At 49.6% G+C, this 16345-nt stretch overlaps 1 protein-coding gene across 1 annotated transcript in view; it reads right to left on the bottom strand.

Moving 5' to 3' along the window:
• The window catches only part of LOC147637702 (alpha-galactosidase 3-like), a 29178-nt gene continuing 12833 nt past the window's right edge, over positions 1-16345 (bottom strand). Inside the window, exons 14-15 of the mRNA XM_086799528.1 lie at positions 375-515; positions 1-261 (exon numbers count right to left, since the gene is read on the bottom strand). Of these exons, the coding sequence (XP_086655654.1) occupies positions 145-261; positions 375-515 (258 nt within the window). The 3' untranslated portion in view covers positions 1-144. The remainder of the gene's footprint in view (positions 262-374; positions 516-16345) is intronic.

Genomic DNA, 16345 nt, shown 5'->3' with positions numbered 1-16345 from the left:
TTGAGAACTGCCATCATAAATAAGTAAACAGATGCGGATTTGGGAAATCCACAAAGTAAGTCTATAAACACTCCTTGTTATCTATACATGAATGTGTCCACCTTGGCAAAGGTAGACATGTGGAACGTAATGGCTTGTAAACGTTCACTCTGTTTGAAGATGTGTCTCGTCCTCATCAGGTATTAATGTATACATCTTACAATCATGGGATTCAACATAGACTGTGAGGTTCCCCACGTAAGAATCGGACAAGTACCGGTGCTGCATAGAATCCAGAAAAATAAGGGTGAAGAGTAGTTTAATTGCTGACACGAAAGCCTCAAAGCACACTATATTACCAAATTAAGAAATCAAGGTTCCAAGTATGTGCATACCTCCCACAAATCCCTTGCTACCACAGATGCATTGGATTCAAGACCAACGTCTTCCCACCATGCTGTAATGTAGTCACTGGTTGCACATCTATTCCAGAGTGTGACTACAATCCGACTATCAGACAAAGGACCAGCCCACACCTGAAAGCAAACATACTTTCTTTAAAATGATAAAACTTCCCAACAAGACTGCTTTCTCATTTTTAGTACTAATGCTCATGACCTCTCTCTCTCTCTCTCTCTCTCTCTCTCTCTCTCTCTCTCTCTCTCTCTCTCGGATAAGCGCCCGCAGGAGGATTCCAAAAACTTATACAGATAGAGAGATTATCTTTTACATGGAAACTCATCAAAGCCCTGAGAGGGGGCTACCCGAGATGGCGGGTTATACATGGAAATCAACCTTCACAGGACAGACATGCACCACTAGAGGGATGTGTGGTCTAGGAGGAGTGGCATACTTGTTTTTGCCTCATCTGAGATGGCTGCTCACAGTGGTCAGAGGACCGATTAGCCAGGCTTGGCGTGAGAGTGATGCATATTGCAGTGTGCTACTTCCCACCAAAGAAATCAGAATTTGCACACAGGGTGACACAGAGAGGGGAGACCCCAAATGCGTCATTTATTTGCAGATATTGCAGAGTTCTCCCAAGGAGAAGTCCTCTTGTTGGATACTTTAATGCACGAACAGCAGGGGAACAGGTATGGTCATATGACTTCCCGGGAGATGCCATTATGTTATCAGAGATTGACTTGGTTGAGATGGGCCTCCAAAGGGGCAATGCAGAATGCAACAACATATGGTAGACACTCCTTGGAGATGGAGCTATGCATAAGTTGCTTATATATAACGGGGTGTCCAGATGGCCACAGTCAGACAGCCTTACATGTTTCCCATATAGCAGAGGATCTAGAATGGTGGATTACCTCATGAGGTCTCTTGCTCTCATAGCACACATCCTAGATCTCATGCCCCACCTTACTGCCTACAACCCCACATCCTCTGCCACCACCTTCACCCGCATCCATTTCTATCACAATTTTGACCACATCTATGACGACCACCTCTCCTGCCACATTTCAACCCTCGGCTTATCCCTCCCTATCTCCACCATTACATTCACCACACAATGGCCAAGATCTATGGAGCAGTACTAGAAGACATGATGAGCTCTATGGCAAAGAGGATGGGCAATAGAGCATCAAGCCAAGTAGCCTTCACGAGAAACTTCTCCATGTTGGACCATATCTTACATTACCAGCTAACATAGAGGAGGCAAGGCCAAGGAAGAGACATGTGTATTGCTGCTTTGTGGATTTTCCCAAAGCCTTTAACTCCGTCCCCCGATCCCTTTGATAGGATGCTTGTAGGAGCTCCAGTTCACACATGAGATGATATGGGATGTGATGGCACTATATGTGGCAATACTTGGCCGAGTACATGCACCCAGTGGACTCTCGGTGTTAAGCTTTTAGCTTAATTAAATATTCTTAAATATGATTAAAGAGATTAATACTTAAATACTTAAGTAAAAATGAGTCAAAGAGTGGAAAGCTATGTTGTGTTGCATTGAGACACAAGGCCTTGTTAAATAGGGCTTGAATAGCTACAAATGAAGAGACGAAAGGATGTGACTCTTGAATGATTAGTTATGCCCTTCTGACGTAGAGATGTGTCCTTTGATCAATAGATGTGTCTCTTTGAAGAGATGTGTCCTTTAGTGATGACCCATGTGACAAGGTGCGACCTTCATTAGTGTCCTTTCAATGATTGAAGACTAATCAATAGTAATTAGAGAGATAAAGTCACAATCATGACATGCCCTCCCACTTAAAATAAGACTCTAGCTAAATAAGAGACTTCTACTGTTGCTGAAGATCTTCGTCATTAGGCCATTTGTGTTTGTGGTGAAGCTCACATTAAGAAATATTGAACAAGTTTCCTCTATTGTCTTACTGTCATGCTTTAAATCATAGTTGAGGGAAACGGGGAAACAAAAACAAAAATGGAAACAGAAATGGATACGAAAACGGAAATTTTGAGGAGAGCCGAAACGGAAACGTAAACGGAAACGCCATGTCGGAAAGGAGGGCTAAAGGAGGGGAGGGGTTGAATGTTCATGATTGTTTGTATGCACATGTGATCCCATTATGACATGAATTTTATGGTTTATAAGAATAAAAGGGGAATAAAATGGATATCAGTTGTTGTAGTGTGACATTTTCTTACTAGTTTATGTTGATTTGGGTGGAAAGATCTCCGAAACCTATGGTGTTGTGGGAAACGGCAAGCTGAAACATTTCCCCTGTTAGCTGAAACGTTTCGGGGTTACCGAAACGCGTTTCAGTCCCCTACCTACCCCGAAACGCGTTTCGGCCCTCAAAAACGGCCGTTTCAGGCGTTTCCCGTAACTATGATATAAATGCTAAATCCCAAGTCGTAGCATCATTCTTTAATGTCTTCTTCTTTGTCTGCTTCCAAATGTTGGGCTTGAAGTGGACCTGACTATGTGGCAGTGTAGAAGAGTCGGAAGGTTCAACCATGAATTCTCTAAACAGTACCTAAATAGTATCTGTTGAAGTATTCATTTTGAAAGTAGTGAAGTACTCATCCAATTTATCCTCTTGCTTGAGATCGACCGTGTCATCCCATGTGGGTAAGGTTGAAAAAAGTATTATATCCGCTTTTGTAATCTCTGTCTTCAAATAAGTCCATTGTTGGTGACTCATCATGCTGAGATATAGAATCGAAGGACTTTTCAATATCATCTTGATATTCTTCTGAAGTCATGCTAGCCATTGGGTTACATGTCTATGCAGTCTCGTAGCCATGGGTCAGTTTTGTACATCGTCTCATACCTTCCAGATTGAGTCTGAACAGGCGAGGCCACACTTGTGAGCTGAGACTCTGCACCTTATGTGGCATGCAGGAGGTGGAGACAGAGGGGCACATACTCATGAGATGCCCCACGTACTTTGAGATTTGTGGGAAGTATCACTATCTCTTTGAGCAGAGGTTTCAGGGCATGCATCTAGTCATTGACTACCCAGACCAGCGATGCCCCGCTCTCTCTATGTCAAAAGTCCGGCACTTCAGATGCACATTCATACAACCGCCATCTGGCCAGGAGCGCAGACACTATCAGATCATGGACTTCTTCACAAAAGAAGATCCTAAACTTAATGAGGATAGATACAGGGCCAGCGAGCAATCATGCCATTCAGAGTACCCTCCTAGCAGCTTCACAGTGCCAGTCTATGTCGCGCCCATGAATCAAGCTTACGAAGTGGACAAAAGGACAAGAGACAGATTTCAGGCATACTCGAGATCATCAGGCACTAGCTGGGACCCTAGCCAGGCTCACGCTCGAGTATCTCACATCAAATCCTGTGCTAAGGCCACTTGCCTCCCATTGCTAGACTACCTCACAGATCTCACAGAGCAGATTAGTGGATGACAGCTGCAGATTTCATACCTGTTTCACAGACACCAAAGGCCCCAGGGCCTTTAGGCACTTGCTTCTGTGTTGGATGTTAGGGTTTCAGAGAAACAGAGAACACACACAAAAAGATGGTACATAGCAGCAAGCTGTCAAGAGTGAGAGAAATGGTTATTGCTACTTAAAGTAGATGAGATACAAAGATGTGTGGAGAAAGGGAGTTGACTCCACAATATCATAATACAATAAAATAAGTGGTGTGTCCTTTCACACCTAATATCCAAGGGAAAAAACCCAAAGGGAGAAAAGTGCCCTTGGTTAGCCCATGTTCACATGTGGCACTACTCGTAGCATATGTGGCATAACTCATAGCATATATTCCAATACAATAAAATAAGTGTGGTGTCCTTTCACACCTAATATCCAAAGGAAAAAACCCAAAGGGAGAAAAGTGTCCTTGGTTAACCCATGTTCACATGTGGCACTACTCGCAACATACGGGACATAACTCATAGCATATATGCCAATAAACCCCCCTGTAGTGGCAATGTGAACCTATATAAGGTCGATTGCAGATCACTCATTGTAGGAGAGTAAGCCTAAAGCTTTGCGGAAAGCTTCAAACTTCTCTCGAGGCAACGCCTTCATGAACAAATCTGCAACATTGTCTATGTGTGCATGAAACACTGGGTTTCGTGCCACGGCTATAGCACTCTGACTATCAGTGAATATGGTGGTGGGTGTTTGCTGACACTCACGAAGATGTGGCTGTAAAGGCTGCCCTACTCACAAGTAGATGTGGCAACAGTGGGCTTCTTTTTGCTAAGCCATGATATGCATGAATGCCCCAAAAAGAATCAATTCCCACTAGTGGACTGCCGTGTATCATAGTCACTAGCCCAGTCTGAAATCACTGTAAGCATGTAACTGCAAGTTGAAAACCCCCCCTCCCCCCCCCCCCCCCCCGGCGGAATATACCAACGCAAGATCCAAGGAGCCCTGAAGATAGCGGAAGATCCGCTTCACTGCTTGCCAATGCTTTGTACCTGGGCTGTGCATAAATTTGCTACACTGGGAAACCCCAAACTGAATATCTGGGCGTGTGTTGCATAAATATATGAGGCAGCCCACTGCTTGGCTGAAAACACTCATATCAAAAGACTCTCCAACATCATACATGCTCAATTTCAGCCCTGGCTCCCTCGGAGTAGAGATGGGCTTATAATCTTGAAACCCGAATTTGTGCAACAACTTTTGAATGTACTTTGATTCAACATCTGTCTGAGTTTTATACTTTTAAAAACGATTTTTATTTTTGGAGAAGTTTTTAAAATAAGTTTTTTATTGATTAATTTTTTCAGCTATAATTATGGCCTGTATATATAGTTTTCAGCTATAATTATGGCCTGTATATATAGTTTTTAACCCTAGGAACCACAGATTTCATGTATAAAAGTTAAACTTGTGCATAAAAACTACAATTTGAAGCCTATGGCTATCATAATTCATTAAATCATAATAATAATACATTCACATGGCCCTTGGCTCCCATCGGTCTGGTGGCAGCAATGCCAACTGTAATATTGATTTACCAATGACCATTCAACATTGAGCATTCTTGTTTTTTTAAAAACGCGTCCCAAAATTTTTTTTATTTTATTTTTTATTTTTTTAATTAAAAAACTGCCATAAAAAAACACGTCCCAAAAATTGGGACGTTTTCAAACGTACACGTTTTTTATTTTTTCAAAAAAACGCGTTTTTTTGCAACTATGGTTATGTGAGTCCGAAGGCAGCTGTCCAAAAAATTCAGCCAATGGCTAGTCTAAATTTTCAGCAAATACAACATTTTTGCTATCCAAAATCCTTTGTGTGGAAGGATTAAAGAGACGGTAGCCTTTACTGCCACTGCTGCCACAAATATGCACTTAGCTACTTTGTCATCAAGCTTACCTCTCAACTGCTAAGGTACATGTGCATATGCTATACATCCAAAACCCTAAAGTGATTAACTTTAGGTTTTCTTTCGTGCCGGGCCTCATATGGCGTGATGGTTTTCAATGCTTTGGTAAGGCATCTATTCAACACATGTATAGCACACATTATTGCCTCCATCCAAAATTTGTGAGGCAATCCTTTGCCTTTAACCATGCATCTAGCCATTTCCATCAAAGACATGTTCTCTCTCAGCAACGCCATTTTGCTAAGGAGAATATGGCATCGTGCATTGATGCTTTATGCCTTCCTCTGCCATAAATGCTTTGAAAGCAATGGACATGTATTCCCCCCCTCGATCTGTACGGGCGGTCTGCACTTTGCAACCTGTTTGATTTTCAGCTTGAGCCACAAAACACTGAAAACATGCAAATACATCAGATTTGGCCTTCAAGGGATACACCGATGCAAATCTGGAGTAGTCATCGATAAAGGTTACAAAGTATAGATGCTTTCCAAAAGATGGTATCCTCATAGGACCACACACATCACTGTGCACAAGCTGTAATTTCCGAATAGCCCTTGTTCCATCTTTTGGGAATGCATTTTTGTCTATCTTACCCAATACGCACCCTTCACATACATGTTTTGGTGGCAACTCTACATGAGGCAAATCCTGTACCATATTATGCCTTTGCAATAGCATCAAACTGCCATAATTAACATGCCCAAACCTGGCATGCCACAATTCAGCCTCGTGCATGGCAGGTGTAAGAGTGGTAACCACATGAGCATCATGCTCTTTCCTGTCAAACCTGTCAAGCTTATATAAGCCATGGTACAATGTGCCGGAAGTGACCAATGCATAGCCACCTTCACGGTCTTTCACTGTGCATCTGTCGTCCTCAAAGTTCACTGCATATCCTCTTTTAGCAAAAGAGGAGACGGACAGCAAGTTCTTCTTAATTCATGGCACGTACAATACATCTGAAAGACATAAGTCTATACCATCTGCTGTTGTGAGGATCACCTCACCAACACCCTGAACTGGATAAGAAGAATTGTTTTCACATGTTACCAGCTTGCCTTTTGGGACAGCCATTAGCTTCTTAAACAAATCCCTCCGTGAGGTGATGTGTTTAGAAGCACCACTGTCAAAATACCACGTGTTGTGTGTTTCATTGACACTGAGAGACATATGCTCCAAAGATACATCATAACTGCAAGTGATGAAAGTCCACTCATCCTGCACAAGATTTACTGATGCATCATCTTTCCCTGCAGGTGATGAAGAAGAATCTATAGCCATGCCGCTTTCCTTTTTCTTCTCATTTGCAAGCCTCTTTCTGCACTCTTTCAAGTAATGACCTAACTTCTTGCAGTAGTGACATTTGCCCTTCTTTTTGGACTTGCGAGCATCATTTTTAGCCTTTTGTGAAGGCTGTCTTGAGCCAGCCTTTGGCTGAAAATTATGTTTGGCTTTTCCCTTGCCCTTGTCTTGGGCAGCAAAAGCCCCATCACCACGCAATTTGTTCTTCTGATTCTTCTCCTCCTGTAGCAACAAACCAATCAACTCTTCAAACAAGATTGGTTCAGGGTTACTAGAGTGAGCGATGTGTGGAAATTCAAGTAGGTTTCTGGCAAAGATGATAGTGTTCTGGAAACCAACTCCTTTTCGAAAATGACCTCATCAACGTTGAGCAACTGCTCCCGAAGATCTTGGATCTCCGTAAGATGATCAGCCATACTATCACCTTCATTCATGTCCAAGTTCTCAAGCTCTTTCTTGAGAAATGCAACCCTGGCCTCATTCTTTGCCTGATACATGGTTTCAAGTATATCTCAAGCTTGTCGTGAGGTCCTAAAAGACAAAATATGCGGTATGATTGATTGCCTTATTGACAAAGCAATCAAAGCCATCACTTGGGCATCTCGAGTATCCCATCTTTTCTACTCCCGTGAGGAGTGGTACTGCTGCTCGTTGAGCACCACGGCCAAGCGTGTTAGGTGCTATGTCAACACAGCGTACATCTTCACCTGACACATAACCCCATAATCCTTTGGCCACAAGAAGGTTTCGGACCATGAAACTCCAGAGGGAGTAATTACTGCCATCCAATTTGTTCTCTTGGGACAAAACCCCGATTATATCAGTCGTATTTCCAGCCATTTGCTCAAATCTCTTCACCAAGAGATATGCAAACACGTGCAACCAAATATGCTATAAAAAGCACCTGCTGCTGCAGGCAAAATCCAAAATGCACCGGAGTGCAATGCCAACCGACCACAATGTCCTGTGCAAATGTTTCGCTCCAAATTTCAAGCTGCAATGCTGAAAATCCCCTAATTTCTGAGCACCAATCGGCTAATTTATGTGTCAATTGCACATAATTGACAAAAGCCCCAATTTTTTGTCTGTAAATGCAATTGTGCAAATTCTGAAAAATCCCCAAATTTTTCTTGAATCCTGCACCTGCACTCGAATTTTGCAACAAAGCAATAAATTCACAAAAGCCCCATAGATCCAATGAAAAATCAGTTACCTAGTGAAACCCTCATTTTTCCGGAGATGTCTGTTGAGGACTCTAGCCCACAGTAGCTGATGAATGAATAGGCATATAGACGGCTCGCTGAAGCTTCGCGCTCCCCCCCCGCTCGCGCTTCTGTCTGCACTCCCAACTCCCTGCCCGCCATTGCGTTTTCCTCCCTCCCCCTGCCCTCAGGTTTGCGCTGTCCCCCCCTTCGCTTGGCTTGCCTGCGCTGAAGCGCCCCCCCCCTCCACTGCTTTTCGCCGTCGCCCCCCCCCCTCCCGTAGCTCTCCGCCATTGCGCCCATCCCCCCTCCTCTTCAGCGCCTCGCCCCCCCCCCCCCCCCCCCCCCTCGCCAGCTCTCGTTCCCCCTCTCTCGCCCTTTTCGTGATGTTTCCGCCCCCCCCTCCTTGGGATCCGTCTTCGCCGCCTCAGCCCCCCTCATCTTCTCTCTGTTTTTCTCCGCCCCCTGGGATTTTTTATTTTTTTCCCCCTTTTTACTTTTCGCCTTCCCCCACCCTCGTGTGCAGCTCGGTTCGTGCAGGTTCTCCGTCTCCGCTCCGCCTTCGACACAGCTTCAGACTCTGATGGAGGTTCCTCCCACCCCGCCTCAGAGGGACTCATCCGCAGTCCCCTCGCCCGCCCCTGAGGACACCCCCATCACGCTTTCTCTTTCGCCGGAAGAGGAAGCGAGCCTCACCGTAGAGGTGAAACGCCTTCAAGCACATTCCACCATCTGCCGTATAGTCGGCACTCGCCCCAGCAGAGGGGAGATCTGGGATCTTCTCCAGGCCCGCCTTCTTGCAGATGTGGGCAAGATCCTAGACGTACAGCTTCTGGGCCGTGGACATTACCAGATTGAGTTCGAGACCGCCCAGAACGTGGCCAAGGTCCTTGCCATGAGTCTCCTTGACATCAGGGGTGCTCGGGCTTTTTTCAAACCTTGGCAGCATGGCTTTGACCCAGCAGCCGGCTGAGCAGGGAGAGCGCCTTTTCCATGTTATAGTTTGCTTCCCTGGACTCCGCCGGGAGTATCTTCCGCTCCTCTCTAGGCTAGGAGCATTGATGGGCTCGGTACTAGAGACTGGCCCCACAGCAGCTTCAGTGGTGGCCAGAGCAGCTGGGCTACCTTCGGTCAGAGTGTTGGTGTTTGACATCTCCTCTCTTCCTAAGGTCATTCAGCTACCTAGGATAGGGGGGGAATGGATTGATCAGAGAGTGGAGTTCTCGGGGCTCCCAAACCAGTGCTTCATTTGCAGGCAGGTCGGTCATTTGGACAAGGCCTGCCCTCGCAGGAGACCCCGACCCTCACCACAGCAGCAGGCCCCTGATGGACCGCCCACAGATGCGGCTCGGCAGGCTGCCTCCGGGGCACCTGCTTAGGCCACAGAGACCTCGGAGTGGCAGCCTGGACACGGGCGCCGCCGAGGGAGACAGCCACAGCAGCACGCCCAAAGACCGCTGCAACAGCAGCCACAGTCTCAGCCTCACTGGGTTCCCGTGAGGAACAGTTTTGCTCCTCTCCAGGAGGAGACCCCTGCAGCGACGACTAAGGACCAGGAGATGCCAACACCCCCTCCCACACCCCCGTCCCCTCCCACCGACTCGCTTCCACCTTCGCCTCCTCCCATCCCCGCTCCGGTTTCAGCAACGGCTCCCTCTCCACCCCCCTCGCCCCCCTCTCCTCCCCCCTCACCCGCCTCACCTTCCCGGGAGGCCCTGGCAGTCCCCTGGCGCTCACCTGCAGTCCGGAGGGCGCTGAGCACCGACCTCACTCGAGCACCACAGAGGAGACCTACCATGCCGATTCGGGCTTCACGGATATCATCTATCCGCAGTCGGCTGAGTCGCCTCGGCATTAGACAGCGCTCGGAGACTTTTGATTACGCCTTCACACGGCTTTTTGGAGCAGAGGGCCCCCATGAGCCAGCACCCATCCGAGTTCATGAAGTGATACCTCCGGCCCACGGGGAGGATGATTCAGCGGTGGCCTTCTCGTTCCCTCTATGTGGCCCTTGCGACCGGGAGTGGACTCTAGAGCTCGCTCTTAGCACTTTGAAGACTCAGGCAGTTGAGTCTTCTCATCATGTGAGCGATCTGGAGGTGACAGATGTGATAGGCCGACTATGGGAGTTGGCTCATTTTTTCTTGGATCCCGGGAGTGTGGATGCCTCAGGGATTCGTCATTTGGTCGTTCGCATAGTGGCAGACCTTGCACGCGACCCTGGATATGTATGTATACACGAGGTTGCTCTGTCAGAGCGGGAGGCAGTCGCCATGGGCCACAGCCACCACTGGCGCCTGATCCGTGATTCTTGCAGTACATCGGGTGGGCAGATTCGCAGCCGCTCGGATGGGGACTACTCTCCATCCAAGCCGCTTGCGAAGGCCCGCCATACGGCTGAGACAGCCTCCACCTCAGCAGGTCATCCATGAGGATCATCTCATGGAATGTACAGGGCCTTGGCGGAGCACATTTTATACGCTATCGTGGGTGCTTGAGGCAGGAGCTTCAGAGATGCCTGGTTGGTGGCAGCATTGATATTTTGATGATGGAGCACCACTTGGGTGAGAGCAGGATCCGGAGATATGGTTCGGTGATGCCTGGTAGATGGGACACCTTTTGGTCTGCAGGGTTTGGTCCTTTGGGTGGACAGGGAGGAGTATGCATGGTCATTGCAGATGTATGGCGGCAGGCCATTGTGGATCGAGGGATCATTGTGCCTGGTAGAGCACAGTATGTCATTCGGAGGATGCATGATGAGCTATTGGGCGTGCTCAACGTCTATGCGCCCAATCATGCTAGTGCCAGAGCAGAGTTCTGGACCCAGGTTACGGATGCATTGCCAGAGGCCGCACATTGGTGTGTCGGGGGAGACTTCAACATGCTTGAGGACCCGGCCGATAGAGTGGAAGGCAGTCATGTTACAGTGCACGGCACGGAGCTTGCAGCTTGGGACCGGTTTTGCATGTCATTGAAGATCACTGATGCATGGCAGCATGGGGCCTTCTCCCGCTCTCACGACAGTCTTAGTTTCTCTCGGTCGGATCGCCGGCAAGGAGGGACTAATCTATCACAGATTGATCGCTTTTATGTGGGCGACTGGTTAGGGGAGCGAGGGGGCTCCGTCGGCATTCTCGCTGGCACCTCATTTTCAGATCATGCGCCAGTTATTTTGACATTGGAGGAGAGGACACGGGAGCCCAGCTTGCAGTTGAGGATCCCAGAGAGGGTACTTGCAGATCCCAGTCTCGCTGAGGACATTGAGAGGATCTGGCATGATAGTCAGTGCTCTGACCAGGATGCAGCAGGCCAGTGTGCCCAGGGACTCATCGAGCTTAGCTCTTTTCTGCACGCTGCAGCTTTGACGCAGCTGGGAGAGATTCGCGAGCGGGAGCATCGGCTGAGACGCAGCCTTGCTTTGCTACAGCGCCTTTAGGAGCAGCAGCCTGCATGTGAGTGGGTGGCGTCATAGCTGAGCCAGGCACGCCAGGAGGTTAGAGAGGCAGAGGAGCAGAGACATGAGTTTTACTATCGTCGCCAGGCCTCTCAGTGGACGCAGCTTGGTGATAGAGTGACTGGGGAGTTTTTTGAGATCATTGGACCCCGCCATGCTCAAGCAGGAGTCCGTCAGCTTGGTAGACCAGATAGATCGGTAGCTACTAAGCCCGAGGAGATCAGAGCCATTGCCACTGCATTCTATAGAGACCTGCTTTCAGCGGAGCCAGCCACTGAGGATCGAGATGCTTGCAGACAGACTGTGTGGGCCCATGTGCAGAGGAGGGTCACGGATCGTATGCGTACAGTTCTTGGTGCGCGCCTCTTTCAGAGATTGAGCTTGCCGAGGCCTTGAGGGTCCTACCGTGACATAGTTGCCTAGGGGAGGACGGACTGACGCCGGCCTTTTTTATGCGATATTGGGACCTTTTGGGGCCAGGCCTCCGCAGGGGCTTTCAGTATGTTTTGGACACTGGGGTGATGCCACAGAGCTTTTCAGAGGGCTTGATCTATCTTATCCCCAAGGAGGAGGGAGTATCAGATGATATTCGGCATTGGAGGCCTATTACGATCCTCAATACTGTCTACAAGGTCTTAGCAAAGGCCTTGAGTTTGAGGATCCAGCCCTTCCTGGGGGAGTTGATTCATGCTACCCAGACAGGATTCGTCAAGGAGCGCAGTATCCTTGACAACATCTTTACTTTCTGGGAGGCGACGGCCCGAGCTAGATTTCTTGGCGAGGACTTGGTCGTGATGCTTCTCGATTTTGAGAAGGCATACGATAGAGTTGATTGGGGTTTCTTAGAGGGCACTATGCTTCGCCTGGGCTTTGAGCCAGGATGGATCAGAGGGGTGGCGGCTCTGTATTCCACAACTCGTAGCCAGGTTTTGATTGCAGGAGGACGGGGGCCGAGTTTTGAGCTAACCAGATCAGTCCGTCGGGGGTGTCCCCTCGCCCCTTTTCTTTTTCTCTTCTTTGCGGAGGCTATGAGCATGTATTTGACGGCAGAGGAGGTTGGTTTGAGAGGACTCCAGCTCCCAGTCCGGGGGGAGGACCTGCTCGATGCTAAGTTTGCAGACGACACGGGCTTATTTTTGCATGGCCAAGAGGCCAATCTTCTTCGGGCAGAGCAGTCACTCCAGGTTTTTAGTGCAGCTTCGGGAGCATTGATCAATTGGCGCAAGACAGTGGCCTTTTGGATCAGTAGTGCTCCCACTCCGGCATGGAGCCCGGACCCCGGTTTTAGATGGATTCCTCCTGGCATAGCAGTGCGGTATTTGGGATACCAGATTGGACTAGATTTGTCACCTGAGCAGCAGCTTGCCCCACTTCTTCTGAGCATTCGGAAGAAGCTTTTGTATTGGAGTACAGCTTGACTATCCTTGGCTGGGAGGGTGGTGGTGGCAAATCAGGTGCTGTTAGCGACCATGTGGTACATTACGTCTTGCTGGATCTTCTCGAGCTCTTGCATCAGCCAGGTACAGAGGCTGATCATGAACTTTCTTTGGTCTGGGCGGGACGGTCAGCTAGCCCGGGCAAAGGTTGCATGGGCAGTTATTACACTTCCGCTGGCTCAGGGAGGTTTGGGCATTATAGATCCAGTCGATCAGAGTAGAGCCTTATTGGGGAAGCTTATTGTTCGGGGGCTGCTTCCAGGCGCTGAGCCTTGGAAAGAGCTTCTCTTACAGCGGCTGTAGGCTCGGGCTCCCCCAGCAGGGGGTACTTGGGCACCAGAGATTCGCTGGATCTTCATAGAGATGAGGAGGACAGGCCTGAGTAGAGGATGGGAGGACAGATTTGCTTTGAGCATCCTGAGAGCTTGGGAGCTGCTGAGACCGGGGCTCTCTCAGCGAGACGACCTTCTTGTGTTGAGGAGCGGGCCAGACAGCCGCTCATCTGGAGCCCAGCGGTTCGCACAGAGCAGGTTCATATGCTGGGTTCTCGGCCTCGTCTAGCCTGGGGACCTTTAGCGGCAAGCCCAGCACGTAGTTTTGGAGACTGGCAGGCCTTCTACAATCTCCCAGAGGAGATCCAGGTGGAGAGGCTGAGTCACTTCAGAGGGGGGTTGATTATGAGGGATAATATTCAGGAGGCACTCACGGAGGAGTGGTTCACGCCTTTGGAGCCAGTGACCCCACGGTGGATGGGAGCCTTTACACAGTTGGAGATCCTGATTGCTGTCAGAGCTTGCACTGAGGATGGCGGATGCCTCTACTATGAGATTCAGGATGAGGACAGACTTCAGAGAGTGGAGATGGAGTCGCCTTTGGTTGCCGAGTGCACCTTTCAGAGGATACGGGTAGTGGCCGCCGCTTCTCGGAAGTGGCATATTGACCCCGACCCTGCTGATGTGCTCCCGGATCGGCGCATATGGGCATATGCAGCGCGCCCCTTGGCCCGGCTACAGTGGGACCCTGGGGAGTACGAGTGGCATGACCCTTATGCATCCCTTGAGGCCACAGAGATCACCTTTTTCCAGTATACTGTTCGGCTAGGGCGGCATATTTTGACGGTCGGCGAGGAGGCTGGTCTCTCCAGCTGCAGCGGGGAATTGGCGGCTACAGGCACTCTCACAGGAGTTCCTAGAGGATTTTTGGGCTCGGCTCTGGGCTAGTCGACAGGCCGCAGGATCTCGACTTTCCAGTGGGTGGCTGGTCGCCCACAGGGGCTCTGCAGTTGGCACCTGGCTTGTTTACAGCGGTCTTCCGGCGGCCTGCGTCCGATGCGGCCACCCTAGGGAGACACAAAGACATTGCCTTTGGGATTGCCCTCAGGCGCAGCAGATTTGGCTGTGGATGCTGCGTATTCTGGCCCCCCTCTCTCCAGAGGGTATGTTTACGTGGGGTGCCGCTGCTTGGTCGACTTCGTCAGGGCCTGCTATGGGCTATGAGATGGAGCAGGACAGTCAGGCCATCAGATTCATTAGGGGCCAGCCTCGCCTGGTTCCGACACCGGATTTCTCGTCCGCCAGCTGGACACAAGAGAGGGATTTACGATGGGAGCTCCTCAGCAGCCTCACCATCCGGTTCACCTGGAGGGCCCGGTGTTTCACGGCCTTTGAGGGGAGACTGGAGCCACCAGCAGAGACTGTACGGGGGATTTGGCAGGAGTTGATCCACACCTTGCGAGGACAGTATGACCGCATCTGGGGCGACTCGGATGAGGCGATCTTGCGGCGCCAGACTTTTCACACCACCTGGCGCGCAGAGGCCCCTTCTACACCTTACACACGGGATCCCCCCGTTGGCATTACAGGCCACCTGTTTGGCTTTCCCCCCCCCCTATTGTATGATTTAGCCTCCAGTCCTCTGTACTGATGCTTGTATTTTGCAGCACCTAGGGAGAGTCTCCCGGGCTGCCTTGTTGTATTCACTGCTCTGGTTCTCTCATGAGCAGGAGAGATCTTTTGTAGCCCTACGGGCGTTTTTATTTAACTAATGAAAGGATCTTTTCTCGGAAAAAAAAAAAGACTCTAGCCCACAGTGATCCTCTAGTAGACAAATTCTGAGTATTGTAGTCAGCTAGAGTGCGACTGTCTTCAACCTGCTTACCAGCAGCAGGAGCCTTCTGCACAGTCCAGCGTTGTGGTGCGAGTTGCTACTAGTGCTGGTGTGAGCTAGAGCAGGCGGTGCTTGTGCGAGCTATAGAAGGCGGGAGCTCGGCTCTGACAGCACTGCTGACTGATGTACGGCGGGCTCCTCAGGCGGGCTACAAATGGCGGGCAGGAGACGGGTAGATGAGAGCAGGCAGGGAGAACAGCACGCGCAGGCCGACAGGTGCAGCAGGCGATGGGGCAGGCCGGCGCGAAGACAATGGGACAGTGACAGCAACGGCACGACCGACGGGGTTGAAGTGGACGAAGTCGGTGATGGAAGCTTCATGGGACGACAAGTGGACAGAATCGTCCGTCAAATGCCACATAAGCCGAAGTGGGGCTGAGCGCCGGTCCCGGGCGGGGCTGTGGTGGAGCCCTCTCCACTACCGCCGCCCGACTTGGTGGCTAAAGAGGCGGAGAAAGGCCAGCCGGGCGGAGGAGAGGCAACAGGGAGCAAGGCCGAAAACGCAGACGGACACCAGAATTTTGCAGGCAACATTCGGAAGGCCTGACTGTCGGACGGACTGCGCGGGCGACGGAAAAACGCAGGAACGTCGCCAGAAGTCAGGCGCCACAAACTGCACAGCCAGAGGGAAGCAACCCAGCTCTGATACCACTGTTGGATGTTAGGATTTCAGAGAAACAGAGAACACACACACAAAAAGATGGTATACAGTAGCAAGCTCTCAAGAGTGAGAGATGGTTATTGCTACTCAAAGTAGATGAGATACAAAGATGTGTGGAGCAAGGGAGTTGACTCCACAATATCATAATACAATAAAATAAGTGTGGTGTCCTTTCACACCTAGTATCCAAGGGGAAAAACCCAAAGGGAGAAAAGTGCCCTTGGTTAGCCCATGTTCACCTGTGGCACTACTCATAGCATATGTGGCAGCATATATGCCAATATTCTGGACACACCGGTCTGCGATACAAATATATGCCAATATTCTGGACACACCGGTCTGCGATACAA

The sequence above is a fragment of the Cibotium barometz genome, chromosome 6, assembly GCF_041138505.1.
Source record: "Cibotium barometz isolate CiBa-2024 chromosome 6, ASM4113850v1, whole genome shotgun sequence".
Lineage (NCBI taxonomy): Eukaryota > Viridiplantae > Streptophyta > Polypodiopsida > Cyatheales > Cibotiaceae > Cibotium > Cibotium barometz.
The sequence above is the reverse complement of the archived record's forward strand: the minus strand, read 5'-3'. Positions and strand labels throughout refer to the sequence as shown.